Raw genomic sequence first — 16,495 nt, 5'->3', positions numbered from 1 at the left:
GTCGTATGTCCAATAAACATTTCCTTGGTTTGCTTTTCGTTGATAACTTCCTATCCATTCGCCGCATTGCGTTGCAACACTTTCGCATTGTAGCAATAATCTGTTTGAATTTCTTTTGCTTTTCCTTGCCGCTACTTGAATCCCAACATTTTTTTTCCTCAGCGCCATACATTTTGCGTATTTCATGGTATTAATCTGCTTATTGCTGGCTATTTCCTTTGCTAGCATTTGTAGGCAACAATCATATTACAAATTATATGACGCTCCTATTACATAACTTCCTTAAATGAGTCATTATTCAACTACCTGTTAAAGTTATTCAAAGACATCGCCTCACACATTGCAAAATTCCTATGATACACTAACTATCCAATGGTATCGAAAAACAACAAAATTCTTTGATGAAATTTTAAATTATGAGAGTTTTTGAAAGCGCATTTATTATTACATTGCCTATCGCTATTCTTGTTGTACAGAAGAATGGAGTGGGGTGATATTCCCTTCACACGTTTCGAAAATTATACTATCCACAGTTCATACCACCAAATTGTTGAAAAAGACTCCAGCTTTCAAGATTAATTGACGGGAATGCTTTCTACAATATTCCTTCATGGCCGAAAGACAATATTCTGGAAAAAGCCACTTCAAGATTTGGATACATTCAAGTTAACTTTATTCTTATTGGGAAACGGGTGTTCTCCACATTTAACTTACGAATGGATAGTTACATCGACTTTCTGGAACAAAACGAAAACAAAAAAGCGGAGCATGCAAGTGAAGTGGATTCTCCAAACAATGGAAGAAAATAGCACAAAGTGGTTTTACTATGATCTTCATTTTGAAAAATATTTGTATTTAAATGGCAAGGAAAGAAAATTATAAGTACTATAAGCATTGACTTCACATCTATTGTCCACTAAAATATTTCATGCGCCATGAATAAACAATAAATTTAGGTTAAAGAAATCTGCTAAATTAACAGACGGGCTATGTTTGCGAGAATTTCAATAAACTTGAAAACGCTAATTTTCTCTAGTGTATGTGAGTTTTTATGACTTATCAAAGACTTTTATGGATTATGACATGCATTTATATCAGGTACATTTTTGTATTTCAGGCTTTTATTATGGTCTTTTCTGTCAAACTCATTTTCGAAACACCCATTACTCTTCGCTAGTTTTTAACCAGGAAATCGCACCAAATAAATCGCATGTCATATATATGACTAACATAACTAGTCAGTGAAACATTTGATAGACCAATCAACGACAGTAATCAATTTTATCTTATGCCTCGTTCTTTAAACTCGTCACTGCGTATCCACGTATCCGCGTATCCACTAAAAAACATAGCTTCAACTAACTTTCTTTATATAGGTACTAGTCCTCTTATCTTATGCCTCGTTCTTTAAACTCGTCACTGCGTATCCACGTATCCGCAGAATTAAAAGGGTGCCTTTACAAATTGGACGGGTATTCTATAATTGCTTCTCGTATTGTGCAAGACAAGGCGCACTTTTTTTAAAGGTCTGTCTCGAATTCGTCGTAAATGTCATCATCTAAAAACTCCTCTTCCTCAACATCATTGTCGTCATCAATATCTACATTCGTGCATGCAGTACACGACCATACATCTGTGTACTTCACTCCGGCTTTGTTACATGAACAACGTTGGGAGTTACATCCACGTTGCAGCCAGTCTTAAAACCACAATGAACGTTATCAAGTAGCGAATTCGGCGCTAGGGGAATGGTCATCCATACGACTTCAGACTTGCAGTTTCCCGTCACTCGTTTGCCACCCATTTTCATCTGGAGGAGTAATATCCATTTGTGGTTGTAAACAGAAAGGCCAAAGCGCGGCTTGGCACAAAAATGAAGAAGGCTGTAAGTTCCATAAACTTCCATTTCTAATCAAGAGTTAGTGTAAATATTGCTAAAGTCATTCTTATTGCATTCTGTATACAACTGAGAGGTATTTTGCAAAAAGAAGTTAAAAATCTCAGTTAAGAAGCATAAAATCTCAAAACACCAAGCTAGAACTCAACATTATATGATTCTTAGAACAAACTTAGCTACTATTTGTTTACAATATGTCAGAAGTGGTAAACTTTTGTATTTTTCAACAATCTCTTTCATAGGTTGTGATGATTGTTAATCTTCAGTTAAGGCTTTATGCTCAAGATCATGTTTTACAGTTCAAGAAATAATATTTTTCAGTGAGCCATTTCAGAAGCCAGAAAGCTGGGGTTTTTTGCTTGGGTTGAAACTTGTTTTATTGTAAATTTGATTAGCGAGGACTTTCATAGATAAAAGTTGTCTTTGTCATACCATGAAAAGGAGAGTGAAAGAGTTCTGGCACATTGATTGAAAAAGTGATCCTGTATATGTATTTATCAACAAGAAATGTAGTTATGATTCTGATCTATACATACTAATTTACTAATTTACTCTGTGTCCTTTGATAAAAGTTTATAATTTTGATTTAAAATAAAGAATATCTGAATTATTTTTGAAGTCATTCTTTTTATAATCAATGCATGGAAACAGCAACTAAAGATGGTTTTGGGACATTGGTATATAATGGAGACAAGATCCTCTGTTAGAAGTAAGTGAGCAAGCACTTTAATGCTTAGTGTAGGTTCTACAAAACCAAAAAAATGTTGTCCTTCTATATTTAAAAAGAGAAATTTCAGAATTCTACTCTTCCAAAGTAAAGAATGGACTTCACTTATCCTATGTGGGGTGACCTTGTAGAAAGAGTGGTCAAAACATTGAATAAAAGTAATTCTTGTGTTTAGTGAGTCTAATAGCCTGATAGCAATACTTTTAAAACTTTATTTTTGCTCTTGCATCACTTAAAGCAGGTTAATCAGAAAAGCATGTACTTTATGGAATCTGTAACATAGCTGTAAGCTGCTAAATGTTTGTTCTACAATTTTTACATTTATCTTAGGCCTATGCATAATGATGTGCCTCTTTAAAAGCTTATTAACAAAAAATTCTTTAGTGGTAATGATCAATTTCTTACCAAGCTTTAGTGTTTGCATTCTTTAGTGTTGCTATCCTTCGAAAAGTGAAGTTGCGCACGATTTAACTATGAGTTCTTAAAACTGACAAGATTTAGGTTTAAAACAGGCTTCTCCTATGTTGATACATAAGTGCAAAGGTGACAGTTTAGGTTTGCATCCAAAATTTTCGACAGAATTCTTCATTTAAAACTTACATTTTACTTGGACTTTATTAAGAGTCTCGCCTTTTTGCCACCTTTCAAGATGGCGCCCGTAAATAAATTTGCCTCACCATGACAACGGCAGTTAGATACAAAGAGTTCCGCACCGAAAAAAAATGGCGACATTCAAAATTGAAGGAGCGAGGAATTTTGAAATTCAACCGCGAAATACTAAAAAACTGCAGCTTTTTAGAAGTGACAATAAAAAGAATATCAAACAGCAAGTGACTTTCTATCTATTTTGAAAATTTTGCGACCTTCCTTGAGGTGTCCAACGAAACTCATTTTTAAAGCATATTTTTGAGGCACAGATCACGGACTAAGTCTTTGTTTGAACAGATTTACCGATACAGTTAAAAACACGGTTACATAAATGTGGAATATGTTATCTAAGTTAATATTTAGAAAAGATTGAAATAATGTCAGCACTCATCATCGGCCATAATCTACATACACGCCAGCTATCCGACATCAAATTTAAAAAAATAATAAAGTTACTCTGAAATGCTTATTTTTGAATGTTCATTAGACAAGAGATATGCAAATGCGACATGAGATATAGTTGCATATGCAATCGCCACGACGCTAGCTCGCTATTAGTTGTCTGTCGGTTGTTTTTTGCAACTCGACTATCGAATTTTGAAAGACAGTTTTTTTGTAAAAAAAAACTGAAAAGCTCTGCTGTTTGAGTTTTAAATCAGCAATGAGCATCAGATTCTGCCAGTTTTACATGTATTGCGACTATTGCCTTTGATAAATCACCATCAAGCGTCTGGACAGCTAATGTTGTTAGGAATCATTATGATGGAGGAGCAAACTGGATTTGGTTACCTTAGTGAATAAGTTCAACGCTAGGTTTTCCAAGTGTAGAATTGTTCTTTGAACATGAAACAATGAAATCGAAGGATTCACCGAAGCACTCGTGCATTATTAATATTGCCTCTTATGTTTATAAATTATTTCCTAGTACACCATTGATTCATTATATACATGCAGCCAAAAAGATCTGTTCAGCAGTAAAAAAGTTTAACAGGGTAACACGGAGATTTAATTTAAACAATAAAAAAATAATAGTATATCTAATAACGAACGGATCCTCGTCTTAATTTGATTACAGCTTTGTATAGGTTAAAAAAGATGTTCACAATATGTTTATAAAGCTTTGATGGAGATAATATTATTGGATTACTACGATCCAACATTACTAAAAAACCCAGGGCATTCTTTGTACTTACTGTATAGCTTTGTTATAGCTAATCATTTGTATATTCCTGGATTGCATGCATGAATAGCAGAGCTGTTTGTACAACGGTGATTGGTGAGGATATTCATATATTCAGTTGTAACAGACTGACCTCGTTTAAAATTAACTTTCTTTTGAAAAAATCATTTGGGCGCAACCGAATACATAAAAAAACAGCCCATCACCCAAATTAGCGTTGTAGTTGCGGCTCTCACAACTCGTCAAATACGTAGAATTAATTTTTCATGTAGATGTAAATTATTATTTCCAAAGCAAACTATATGTTTCAACGACTTAGTCAAAGCGAGGATTAATAATAATTTTCGAAATTTTTGTCTGAAAAAAAAGATTTGTATGGAAAGCGCATTGTCGCATCAGCCTAGTATTCAGTCCCCCCATCGGGGACCTTAGCCCCTCAGTCGGGGAATTCCCGGCGCCACCCCTGTTTACAGCGTTCAAATTGTTACTGCATACTATCCTTGTTACAAATTATTCACAAATATTACCTTTTTTTACTTTAGACCCTTCAACAAACATATTCTAGCAGCATGTAATACTGCAGTATTTTCTTTTAACTTTGAATATAAATTAACGATATTAGACCCATATGTAATGCATCTTATTCAAATGCACTAAACATTTTTCACATTTTTTGTATCGTGTGCTTAAACGTATTTAATTAAGATACGAAGAAATACGTAAACTTCATCCAATATGAACAATAGTGTCAAGACCATTACAAAAGCATCAATTATTCTTGACTTGCAACCATTCTCTTGAGATTTGCCAAACAATGTTGCTCGCACACGCCGGCCTGTGCCAACAACAACTCTGATAAAATATTGTTTTGTGTCAGACCACCAACATGGCTGAATTGCAAGTCAAGAATAAAAGTAATGCCCCATAACATTTATTCATATTAAGTTTGTATTTTTGTTGAACTAACACAATACGCGCGTACAGCGTGTGCGTATAACTATTTCATATGTTGCTTATGGCACAAATGTTCAACATGAAAAAAGAATTCACTGGCGCTTGCACGTTGTATCGGATTGGGATTGTGGCAAGTTAGATCCTATATGCATGTAAGACAGTATAATAAGGCAGTAAATAGACTAACTTCATCAAGTTAATAAGTATTTACTTCAAACTTTGTTCCGTGACGCGAGCGAGTGTGGTATAGTACAGATGGGTTTTACTGTTTACGTTTTCTGGCAGGCAGATTCATCCCAACGTGGGAGGTAGCATTGTTGATCGTGTTCTCTAAATGCACTCGACCAAATCTGCCTGCCAAAAAACGTGAACAATCTAACTCATCTGCAAACAGTTAAACACCGTTGCGTATTAAGACTTCGCCCACCCGCTAACATGAGCGTAATGATACGAAAGAATTTTGCGCTTGAAACGTTTGAGCAAATATCAATAGATTCTGCTCACGTCACCTATTTTATTGAGAGATTGCGTTAAAGCAGTTGTCAATGACGCAAGGCACCACTTGACATTACAAAGTATCTTATGTTCAGTATCAATGAACATGCAAATAACAATTTGTAAGCTGACGTTTACACTGAATTATGACACAGTATAGTGACGTTTTTATTGCGTATTGCATGTACGCAGTTTACATTAATTCAAAGATTGAAGGAAAATCTATAGAAAAGCTAGTTTCCATTGACTCCCTCCGCATCCAAGTGTATGTTCAGGTAAGAATGATGATAGCCCATGTTATTGATAATTATATCATAATTATAATGAAATTTTCAATCATAAAAATATTTGTCTGTATAGGATGGATTGACTTTAACATAAAGATTTGTAAACTGTATGAACTACATAAAATTATGTCAGAAAATATATAAATTGCTTATTGGAAAACTTATTGGAACGTATTTATATGAAAGTTTGATGTTTATCCCAAGCATTATTCCATGTAACAATTCTGAATAATGTACTTTAGTAATTTGCCTAGAATCACATATGACACAGACGATGTCTGCAGATTGTCATACGTTTGTGACAAGATGTTATAATGTCAATATTTTGTAATACGATTTCTTTGATTCTGCAAATATGGAAAGAACATTGTTGTGCTTTTTCCAATGAAGTAAATCTAATGAAGAAATACCAGAGGAGTTTCATCCTACTGTATCATCTGTTCTTTGCAGTCGGCGCAGTTTAACAATGTTTTTATTTTTATTTTTTCCTATCGCAAAGGGATCAGTGAGGCGATCGGCATATACAAATTATTCTAAAGTGTAAAACAGCTGCATGACAAATCATCCAATGATTTTGCTTTAAAGCCTTGAAACATTTCCAACACTTTGAAAATGGTAAAGAGTTTTAACTGACTTGACGTTTTGTGAAAAAATCTAGTTCATCATCGATAAAAAATTTTACTTCTTTCCACTAAAGAATGCAATTTGCGGTTTGCTAAAGCGGAGGTGTTATAAAGACAAGCACTTATGCAAATGTTGAAGTAGAATTTTTAATAATGTTAACCGTTAAACTATTCAAGAAGAAAAGCTATATAAATTTCCTTTCTGTTTAAGAAAGTGGATGAACACAGAATATATCTTAAAATCTTCACATTGAAAGCTTACGAGGCCCACCGTTTTAAGTACCACACAAATATCGACGAGATTCATCGACGATTTTAGATCGACAATGTCTTTAGCCTCAGAAATCCAGCGAAGAGCATCTCGGGCTTTTACCAAGGTAATAGCTATATCCGTATTTATAGAGCGATAACAAATATAAGATTCTGAGCACATATATACATCTTTAATCTTCTGTATATTCAAGCCAACATTACGTTCGTGTGCGCAAGAAATGAAGCGCTGAGCAATTAAGTGGAGAGTCGCATGCAGAGCTAGGAGTACAAATGGTGGTCCAACCAATTTCCTAGTTCAATTTTCAGAGCAGTGGGTATCTGCGTTTACTCAGTCATACGTTTCAATTATTTCTGTGTGAAAGTAAAGGATGATTTGGCATGTATGGCATGTTGACTAACGTTTACAGAAAAAGGTTGCTACGCTTAAATGAAACGTGTGTGCTAATTGTTTACAGGAAGAAAACGCGTTCAAAATAATAACGTTAACATTGGACCTCGTGAGTCGAACAAATTCCCCTTTAGCAATCCAGCCCCCGATGTGCTTGTCATCAGAGGAGTAAGAAATTTTATTTATTACATAAAATCAGCAATATTTGAATGAATCAACGTCGATAGCGTGAAAATGTAACTGTTGAAAATTACCGACCTTTTGCGTGCAGACGGAAATGATATGTTACGTAGAAATGGCAGACATCCCATGCCATTAACATCATATCATCGTAAGCGCAGCAATTATTTCGTAACTCTTTGAAGATAATGGTAGATTTCCAATCAAACATGACGTCATTTCAATAGATACAGAAAATGTGCATTAAGGCTGCGGTTTCAACTTTCATCTGTGTTTTGAGCAACCCGGCCTTTCTTTCTTAAGCGACCCTTTACTGCTCAAACAACTTGTTTAATATGACGTCTTTCACAAGAAAAGAATTTCTATTATTGTTGCACCAGTATTTGAGAGAATTTAGCTGTGTTGTTTCGTGTTCAAAGAATATTTAATCTATTTTGTAAATGTGGAGCGTATAGCACGACTATATAAATCGCAAGAATAATCGTGATTGATTTTAACTCTTAGTCCATTTGGGCTCCATGATGCAACTTATGTTCCATTGTTTCATTTTAAGACACTCCATTGGTAGTCTTTATCTACAATCATCATATAAATATATTTATTCTTTTAAATTGTACGATGATTGCTTCCACACAGTCTTTAACGAAATATCTACACGGACGATTGTTTAGCGATAGCAATGAGAAACCGCAAATCAAACCGATATATTAAAGAAGTTGTAAAACTTTCATTAGTTTTGTCTAATACATCCAAAAAATGTCAAACTTTATATGCAAATCAAAGAATTAAATGAAGATATGATCTTCGCACTTTGCTGGACAATTTAGGCAATTGTCTCATGAATCTGAAAAATTGTCCAGCAAAGTGCAAAGATCATATCTTCATTTAATTTTAAACACATTGCATAAAACATTCTTTCATATGACAAGTCAAAGAAGTTGAATACTTTAAAGTAGCTAGAGATGCCAAAAAATATTTTGTGAAAGGAAATGTTTGCCAACTATAGTTCTATTTTTGAAACAAAGATATTTTTGTTGTGAAAGAATCCAGCACCAAATATTCGTAATGCCACTAAAGAAAACTTATGTATATCTACAATCATTTCCATGAAAATATTTTCCCAACAATGTCTCAAGAAGCTGTCTGTTAAAGACATTATAAATTTATGAACCTCAATTGTTTCTGGTGACCGTTCAAATTCTTAAACAGTTAGTTATTAACATCACTGCTAAATCGACATGACTTGAAAATAAATAGGCTTTTTATAGTCTCTTTATTGCAGCACGAAAAATCCAGAAAAATGGCAGAAATGTCCTTTGGATGTAAACACAGCACATATCCTATCTTAAGATGTGTCCTGTGGCGTCGTTAGCTCGATAAGTGAGGGGAAAAATTTGTGTTTTTTCGTGTTAAGTTTTGAATCAATTGTTTCTTAAAGATTAAAACATGAATATATGAATATTTTCCTCCACACGTATCGAGCTGGCTATGCTACTGGGTGTGCCAAGTAAACTGAAAAATGTCAAGATTGTCGCTGATCAGGACGCCAACCAGGCATTGTTTACAGTTTGCTAGTTTTTATTGCGTATTGGCTTTCTTTAGGTAAAAATTTGAAACAAAAAGATATTCCCCATCTTCTCTTGATGTTCACCGATAGGTTTTAACACACTTCCGAGAAAATTTCAACTCTTTGTTTTAATTTTAGGTGGATTCAGGTTTTGTATCAAACTATGATCCCCCAAAAACGCGACCTGTCATTTTGGTTGGTCCATCGCTTAAAGGACACGAGGTTAGAGGTCTATTGTTAACGTTGATCTTCAAAATCAGGTCTATTCAAGTTATTTTTGTCTATGACACACAAATACATTGCCCAATCAATTGATATAATAATAAAATAGAAGTTGCCAAGACTTAAGTGTTAATTATGTCGATCCTATTCATAATTGCTCTTTTTAAAAAAACATAGGAGAAAATAAGGTCATAAAAATATCATCAAACAAGTTTTGTGTTAAAAGAAAAACTCCAGCTGTTAGAATTAATATGGCGGAGATGGTTTTTTTTATAGGGAATTGAAAATGAAAAATCAATTTACCATTTTAAGCATGACTTACATTTATTGAATAATGGTGATTTCAATCAAGTTACGGTATGAATTTCCATGCAAAATTTGTCAAACTTTTACGGGTGCCATTGTTTGAGCCTTGTCGACTTTTGACTTGTAAGTGAAAGTTTCCCGTCTGCTTATGTCATGATTTAAACAAAATTTCTTAAAAGGGATTTGATGGCAGAAAATCTCGTCTTTCTATCAAAAGATGGTGCTATTGATTGCCATAATTCATGACTTACTTGCAAAAAAAGTTCAAAAAGCTAAAAACGAAATGACCATCGCAATATAGCATACGTAATTTAATACTTAAGGAAACACTTATGCTGTTTCAAGTCAAGTCAAATGAAGTTTCTCCAAAAAAGCATGACGTAGTCCATTTATTTTATACGCCCCCCCCTAGTTCTGGTACTGGTCGTCAATTTACGTTATTTATCCATATACATCCTGATATGAGATAAATGGCTATGAAAACAAAATCCTAAGCAGAGGCGTAACTAGAACTTTAATTTGGGTGGGGAGGGTTCATATTCATACATTCCGATATGCCCTACTGATTTATTTTGAACGTGAAATCAGTAGGGCACAACTGAATATAAGAATATACCCCCCAATTAACGTTCTAGTTACGCCTCTGGTCCGAAGTATAGTGTATCGTTCATTCTGCTTCATCTATTGTAGCTACTCTCCTGTGCTTTTCCACCATCTGCTACTCGTGTAACTCTTTAGTGCAAGGTTAAAGGCTTTGTGCCTTTGCATTAGCGATTCTCACTTCAGCGTTGAATTTTCACAATTTGTACAGTGCTGATATAAATGTGTTTATGCAACCAAAACTCGGTCTTCTCTCTTTAATAAAAATCTCGGACCACGCTATCACTTCCTGGGTAAACATTCTACCTTCTCAGAAGCCATCTGGCAATGTTTGAGTCACTTGCTGAGCAGTTAGAGTTGATCAGGGAACTCGTATCATTTGTGTTCAAACCAATAGGATTTTATACCTCTTGCCTTTCTTCCTCTAGTAGCAATATCCTTTGAATTTATGAACGCGTGCGAACACCATTGTAAACATGATAGGCCTTTGAAAAAACCTTCTGAGGTGGCCACGCCACAGGGAAGATCACAACTTAAACAAGTAGCAATTACAATTAACAGTTAACTAGCCTAAGTGCGATAACGGATTCCTAAATTCCAAATTACTCCAATTAATATTAATATTGATAACTATGAATTTTATCATTAGGTGACAGATATGTTACATAAAGCCCTGTATCATTACTTAAAGACAAGGTTTGAAGGAAGGTGAGAATTATAGACTTTAGTGGTGTTGGTGGTTTCAGGGAAAATAACTTACAGCCATCTGTAGCGTAGCCAGCCCGACTTTTTACTCCCGCTATACGAATATTTTTGTGTTTACTGACCGTGAGAAAAATATATTTCTAAAGAAATGAGTAATGGAATTATTTAAATTTACAAAGTGGGAGTAAATCTGCAAGCTGGCTACGCTACTGACAACTGCACTTTTTTGGATTTATTTGCATTTGTTTCGCCCCCCCCCCCAGCCCCCACCCCACAAATAAAATCCAGCCGGGTCCCTGCCTTTTAGGCAATAACCGTAGGAAATGTAAGTATTTCTTTAACATGTAGCAAATATCCCATCCCCCGAGCCTTTGAAAGTGTATAATTCCCACACCCCAGGGCACGATATCAATACAAACACACAACTTTTTTGAAAATTTAATGCTGTGCGTAAAAATTATCGATTTCGTAACCATTAAACGGGAGCATACAAGTGTTGAAACGCAAAAACACCTCAGAAGTTATTAACAGTGGTTCAACATATACAATAATTTCTCACATGCAAGTATTTAACATTTCTCCATCATCTTATTTGTATTTTACCATGTTCCAAGCAAAATTACTAGAAAGATCTAGTATAACACTCTCAAAAGTAGTTGTAATGCTGTATAACTTAAATTCAATGTGCCGTTTTGAATATTAAGTAGCAAAAGACAGCTTAACTTGGTTGTTTCCTCGGAGCAACTTTTGGAGACGAAACCATTCAATCAATGATACCACCCACAGCATTAGATTTTTGCATTGTTCCTGGGGTAGCCCACTCGCCCAGAGGATAGTAACAACAGAAATTGACTAATCATATGTTATTGTTCTTTTCAACAATATGCAAAGTATCCTTGACTAATCTATAAATTGCGAGGGCTAAGTTAATTTATGTCACGTGACCAAAAACAGACTCAGAAATTATACCACTTATGTAATTAACTTCCAAAAATACATGGAATGATGATGGCTTTCGATGGGAGATAGCAATAGACTCGCATAATTTATTTTCCAGATTAATTATTCATCGATGTGATTGTGACATCAGTTTGGCAAAAAGAAAAGCGCTCAACCATTCTGAACCAGTCTTTCCAGAGCACTCTGGTAACTCGTTGACAGTTAGCCCAATGCGAACGTCAAGTCCAACTAAGACAGCCAACACTCTAAAAAATGGTATGAAATAACAGATAATTTTGGTTAACTTGCTTTCGTTCCATTGCATCCCGAGACCTCTTTGTTGCATGCAATTGATCTCAGCCATGATCGACGTTCGTGAGTGGCCTGTTTGCGATTTTTCGTGCACAATAGAACAGTGCTTTCATGGTTTATATGGAGGCCACACCGATCTCAAACATATTGCCACAAATAGCATCTCACAAACTCTTGCACAGATATGTAAACACGAAATGTCAAAGCTATCGAGCAGATATGGTAAACGCGAGAAACGTTTTTCATTTCTTTTATGAAATAACAATAATGCAATAAAGTAACACATAAATTGAAAACAAATGCTGCACTTCTTCCTTTAACATGTTTCATGATGATCTATTAGCAAATTCTCTTTAATTGATTTAATTGATTGAGCTAAGATCGATTTGCACGAGCAAATGCAACCTAAGCTATAGACTCTTCATCACACGCGTAGTATTGCTGTTATTTTATACTGCATTATATTGTACAAGTGAAACCACACCATAATCTTATGTCAAATATTATTAGCATTGTTGAAATAACGGCTACTCTCGACTTTTGACGATATCCAACATCATGTTTGTTTTATGCGAGTTACAATTTTTTAAGTAAATCTTTGAAAATTTAAGAAAATTTGCGCGCAACAGAGTTAACCAACACTATGGTGATCCACTGTTTGAATCCAAATTTGTTAAAGGGTACTTAATTGAAATTATATCGTCATGGCATGCCTTGTTATTCAGTTTACAGTTAGTAGTTGTTTAATTTTGATATCTTTTACAAAACAGAATGAAAATGAGTTAAATGTATCATATGTTGCTCACGTATTGGTCGATAAATAACACGTTTGATACTTGGATCCGATGGGGGAAACTGTTCAGACAGAGCATAAAATTATTAATCTGGAACAGTTGAATAAATCCAAAGATACTTATACTTTGAGGACTCACTATTTTTTTCACAATGACGGAATTCTGTTCCCTTCCGTCTTAGGAACGATTCCAGTTGTCAAATTGTGTTATGATTGGCTTAGGTTTCGGAGATGTTTGTAGTTTCATCTCCAAAAATGTTTAGACAATTGCAGTGATACACTTTATCGCTCCAGTATGTGAGATATTTCATCGCGTTTGATTGTGATTGGACTGATTTAAGAAAATGAATGAAAAAGCAAACGGCTCTTGCTCAATGTATGTTTATTTATTTTTATTATATTTTCTTTTTTTATTTCAATTGTCTTAAAGTTTTATTTTTTGGCCACTTAAGTCTTCTCTAGAATTACTTTCTAAAGTAAACAATCATTAGAAACTTTAGTAAAATACGAGACAGCAGGATCTGCAGCCATGTTTTTTCAGTACTTGCTATCTATTGCTTCGCCGCTCGCCATCGATTGATAATTTGTAGAGTAGCCAATCAAATTAAAGCATTTGCTATAAAATACTAGTATAAATAATATTTTGCCCAATGACGATTTTCAGCAATTCCAAATTTATATCATTCTCTTTTTCATGAAAATGTATCTTGCCTGACGAAGGGGTTAACAGTGACTGTGTTCAATTGAGTTGTCATTTAACAAATTCACGGATATGCTAAATTCTTATATGCACATGTACACAGGTGTACATGTACATTTAACATGTACACAGGTGTACATGTGCATATAAGAATTTGAAGAACTCACAATACATCTATAACATTCTATTCGTTTTGAACTTTAGATGAAGTCAAGCAAGAACTGGATGTGATTTTCAGCTTGCTTAACAATAAGTCACATTTAGTTGTGCTTGATTGCAAGGCAATTAATTACCCTTCCCAAGTAAGCGAAAGTGTTCTTACACCAATTGTTGTGTACATCAAAGCTGTTCCAAAGGTGAGAAGTTTGCATTGAATTTGAACGATTAATTATAAATAAACGAATGCTTCCAGGGATATTAGTGATTAAATGTGCCGCAAACCGAGGGAGGTTTAGTTAATTAATTCATCAATATCAAACCCGTGCAGTTCATTGGGATGTTATTGACAAAAACGTATAAATTCGAAATGTTTTTGAAAATTATTTTGAAAAAATTGTGTAAAACCAGACTCATTAAGACATAAATTGACTTTTGTATTTCATGAAAGTTTTTTATTGGACCTTGCTCTTGAGGAATAAAAAACGCACTGTGTTTTGTTTTACGTCTTTAAAGATGAAGAATTGCTCGTATGGGCAAAAAACTGTTTATTTTATTTTGTGTAGGTCGTGGAAAAGTTGATAAAATTAAGAGGGAAGAAAGCCTCAAAAAATTCAATTGGTCAAATTTTGGCAGCAAGAACTTTGATCCAGACAGATAAGGTATGAATTTAAGCAATATCTCAACTTTTTCAATTATCTTTCATATATTTATGAATCATAACAAAATGTTCTGTGATAATCATTGACGTAGGACGAAGTGGACATTGTTATCCCCGAATCATCTCTTGAGGTGGCAAGCCAGCAGCTGGGAGATTACCTCGAACAGAACTGTGACATTTTCTTGTAACAATGACGCAGACAATTATTCCTGTTTCCGGTTTCGACTTACTGAGATGAACCGTCTGTTGCAATATATTTGACCTGGTTTCTACGTTTCCCATAGCAATCATGTCGTAAGAAACTTTGGAAAAATGAGGATTTTTAGTATTTCAAGAATTTTAATGTTTTAAAGTTTTTAATGTTTATGAATTTAATCAACATAGAGTTCAGTAAATTTGTCGGAGGATTTTGATAAATTTAAGGGATATTAGCATGAAGCGATAGAAGCATTAGTTTTCTGATGCTTTTAGGTCAAATTCAGTGAACTGTAAAATGAACTGAAACGGTGAACAAAATACTCTATTATAGTATGATTAGAATTATGCCGATTGACACACAGGAACTGCCTAGGGACTGGGGAGACTTCCAATTTCCTTGGCAACCAATATGGCTACTCGTATGGTGTATTTGCAACAACTTAAAGTGGATACATTTCACTAAATCTCATTTCAATGTTTTTAAATTTTTCGTGCAAATATATTCGCAATACTTGAAAAAAATAGACTGGATTGACATGCATGACAGCCATCATACTGGCTTCAATTATGTCGGCAAAGTTATCGTTTCAGTTATTGCAGCTTACTGGTCAAATGAAGTTTATTTGATTGTTGTTGTTCGTTTTAGAAAAAAGCAACAATTATTTATCGAACTTGGAAAACAAGCGTAAACAAGAACAAAAAATATAAGCACTAACTGTGCAATGTTTTCCCAATTTCAATAAGAATGTCTTGACAAAATTTATTCATCTTTTTGTGTTTGGTTTGTGCATGTTCATACTATGGGAAATTATTATATGGCAAGCGTCACTTCCGGCTAAGTGGCGCGCTTTGATTGGCTCAGAAACATTTTTGCTGGTCCATTATTTTCCCGTAATCGACCACCGTCCAAAACGCGTAATTTTACAGTCAAATGTAAACAAACTTCGTAATGCAAACAGCAAAACGCAAAAAACACTCGGAAAACACTTACACTATCAAAACGATACAATTTGAAACGATTTATTTTTTATGGACGAAAACCAGAAAAGTGAAAATCAACCAGCAAAAACAACAAGGACGAGAAAGAAAGCAAGCTTCGTTTCCGGTCAAATAATGCCATATAATAAACCTTTTAATAACTTCGCTTTCTCGGTCTTTACTAAGAAATATCGGACTGTCTTTTTGTGCAAACCTCGCCCTACGGGCTCGGTCTGTACAAAAATACCTTGGTCCGTTATTTCTCCGTAAAGGCCTCGCGCACGGTCATTCAGGGCTTAATATTTTGCGTTGTTGCTTTTCCCAGTTGTATCTTAATGTAGTGATTTTAATGAGATTTATTGACAATGGGATGAACTTGTTCATATAACGCTTTATGATGTGTAAAACTTCATGTAAAAATGCTTGAATAAATTGCTGTTTCTACTTTGTTACATCAGTTTTTGTAGTCACTTTTTCTTTATGCAGTGCTTCCTATAAAAACCGAGAAGAGATCAAGGATCGTCTTTGTCGGTGAATGATAAAATTTTCACCTAATCTTTGATGACACAAAATTTCACACAACAGACAAGCCACACAAAGATTGAAGATAACTTTAACGAACTCACGAATGCATAGTTTCGTAGCTTTTACTAACGTAGACTTTCAAGAGAGAACTCGAGATTAACGCTGAGTGAAGTCAATCATT

The 16,495-nt window shown here is 34.5% G+C and overlaps 1 protein-coding gene across 3 annotated transcripts; it reads left to right on the top strand.

The window, feature by feature from the left end:
• The first annotated feature begins 6,048 nt into the window (after positions 1 to 6,048).
• On the top strand, positions 6,049 to 15,570 carry LOC124455694 (voltage-dependent L-type calcium channel subunit beta-4-like). Of its 3 annotated transcripts, XM_047006333.1 has the most exons (8): positions 6,117 to 6,176; positions 7,023 to 7,188; positions 9,358 to 9,441; positions 10,997 to 11,055; positions 12,110 to 12,267; positions 14,001 to 14,152; positions 14,519 to 14,614; positions 14,706 to 15,570. In XM_047006333.1, the coding sequence occupies exons 2-8, from the start codon at positions 7,138 to 7,140 to the stop codon at positions 14,799 to 14,801; spliced, it is 696 nt and encodes a 231-aa protein (XP_046862289.1). In that variant the 5' UTR covers positions 6,117 to 6,176; positions 7,023 to 7,137; the 3' UTR covers positions 14,802 to 15,570. The 3 variants fall into 3 exon arrangements, with proteins under 3 accessions (XP_046862287.1, XP_046862289.1, XP_046862288.1); XM_047006331.1 differs by lacking the exon at positions 7,023 to 7,188 and having other exon boundaries at positions 6,049 to 6,176; XM_047006332.1 differs by lacking the exon at positions 6,117 to 6,176 and having other exon boundaries at positions 6,728 to 7,188.
• Positions 15,571 to 16,495: the final 925 nt, after the last annotated feature.

The sequence above is a fragment of the Xenia sp. Carnegie-2017 genome, unplaced genomic scaffold (genome assembly GCF_021976095.1).
Source record: "Xenia sp. Carnegie-2017 unplaced genomic scaffold, XeniaSp_v1 HiC_scaffold_4, whole genome shotgun sequence".
In the NCBI taxonomy this organism is placed as follows: domain Eukaryota; kingdom Metazoa; phylum Cnidaria; class Anthozoa; order Malacalcyonacea; family Xeniidae; genus Xenia; species Xenia sp. Carnegie-2017.
The sequence above is the reverse complement of the archived record's forward strand: the minus strand, read 5'-3'. Positions and strand labels throughout refer to the sequence as shown.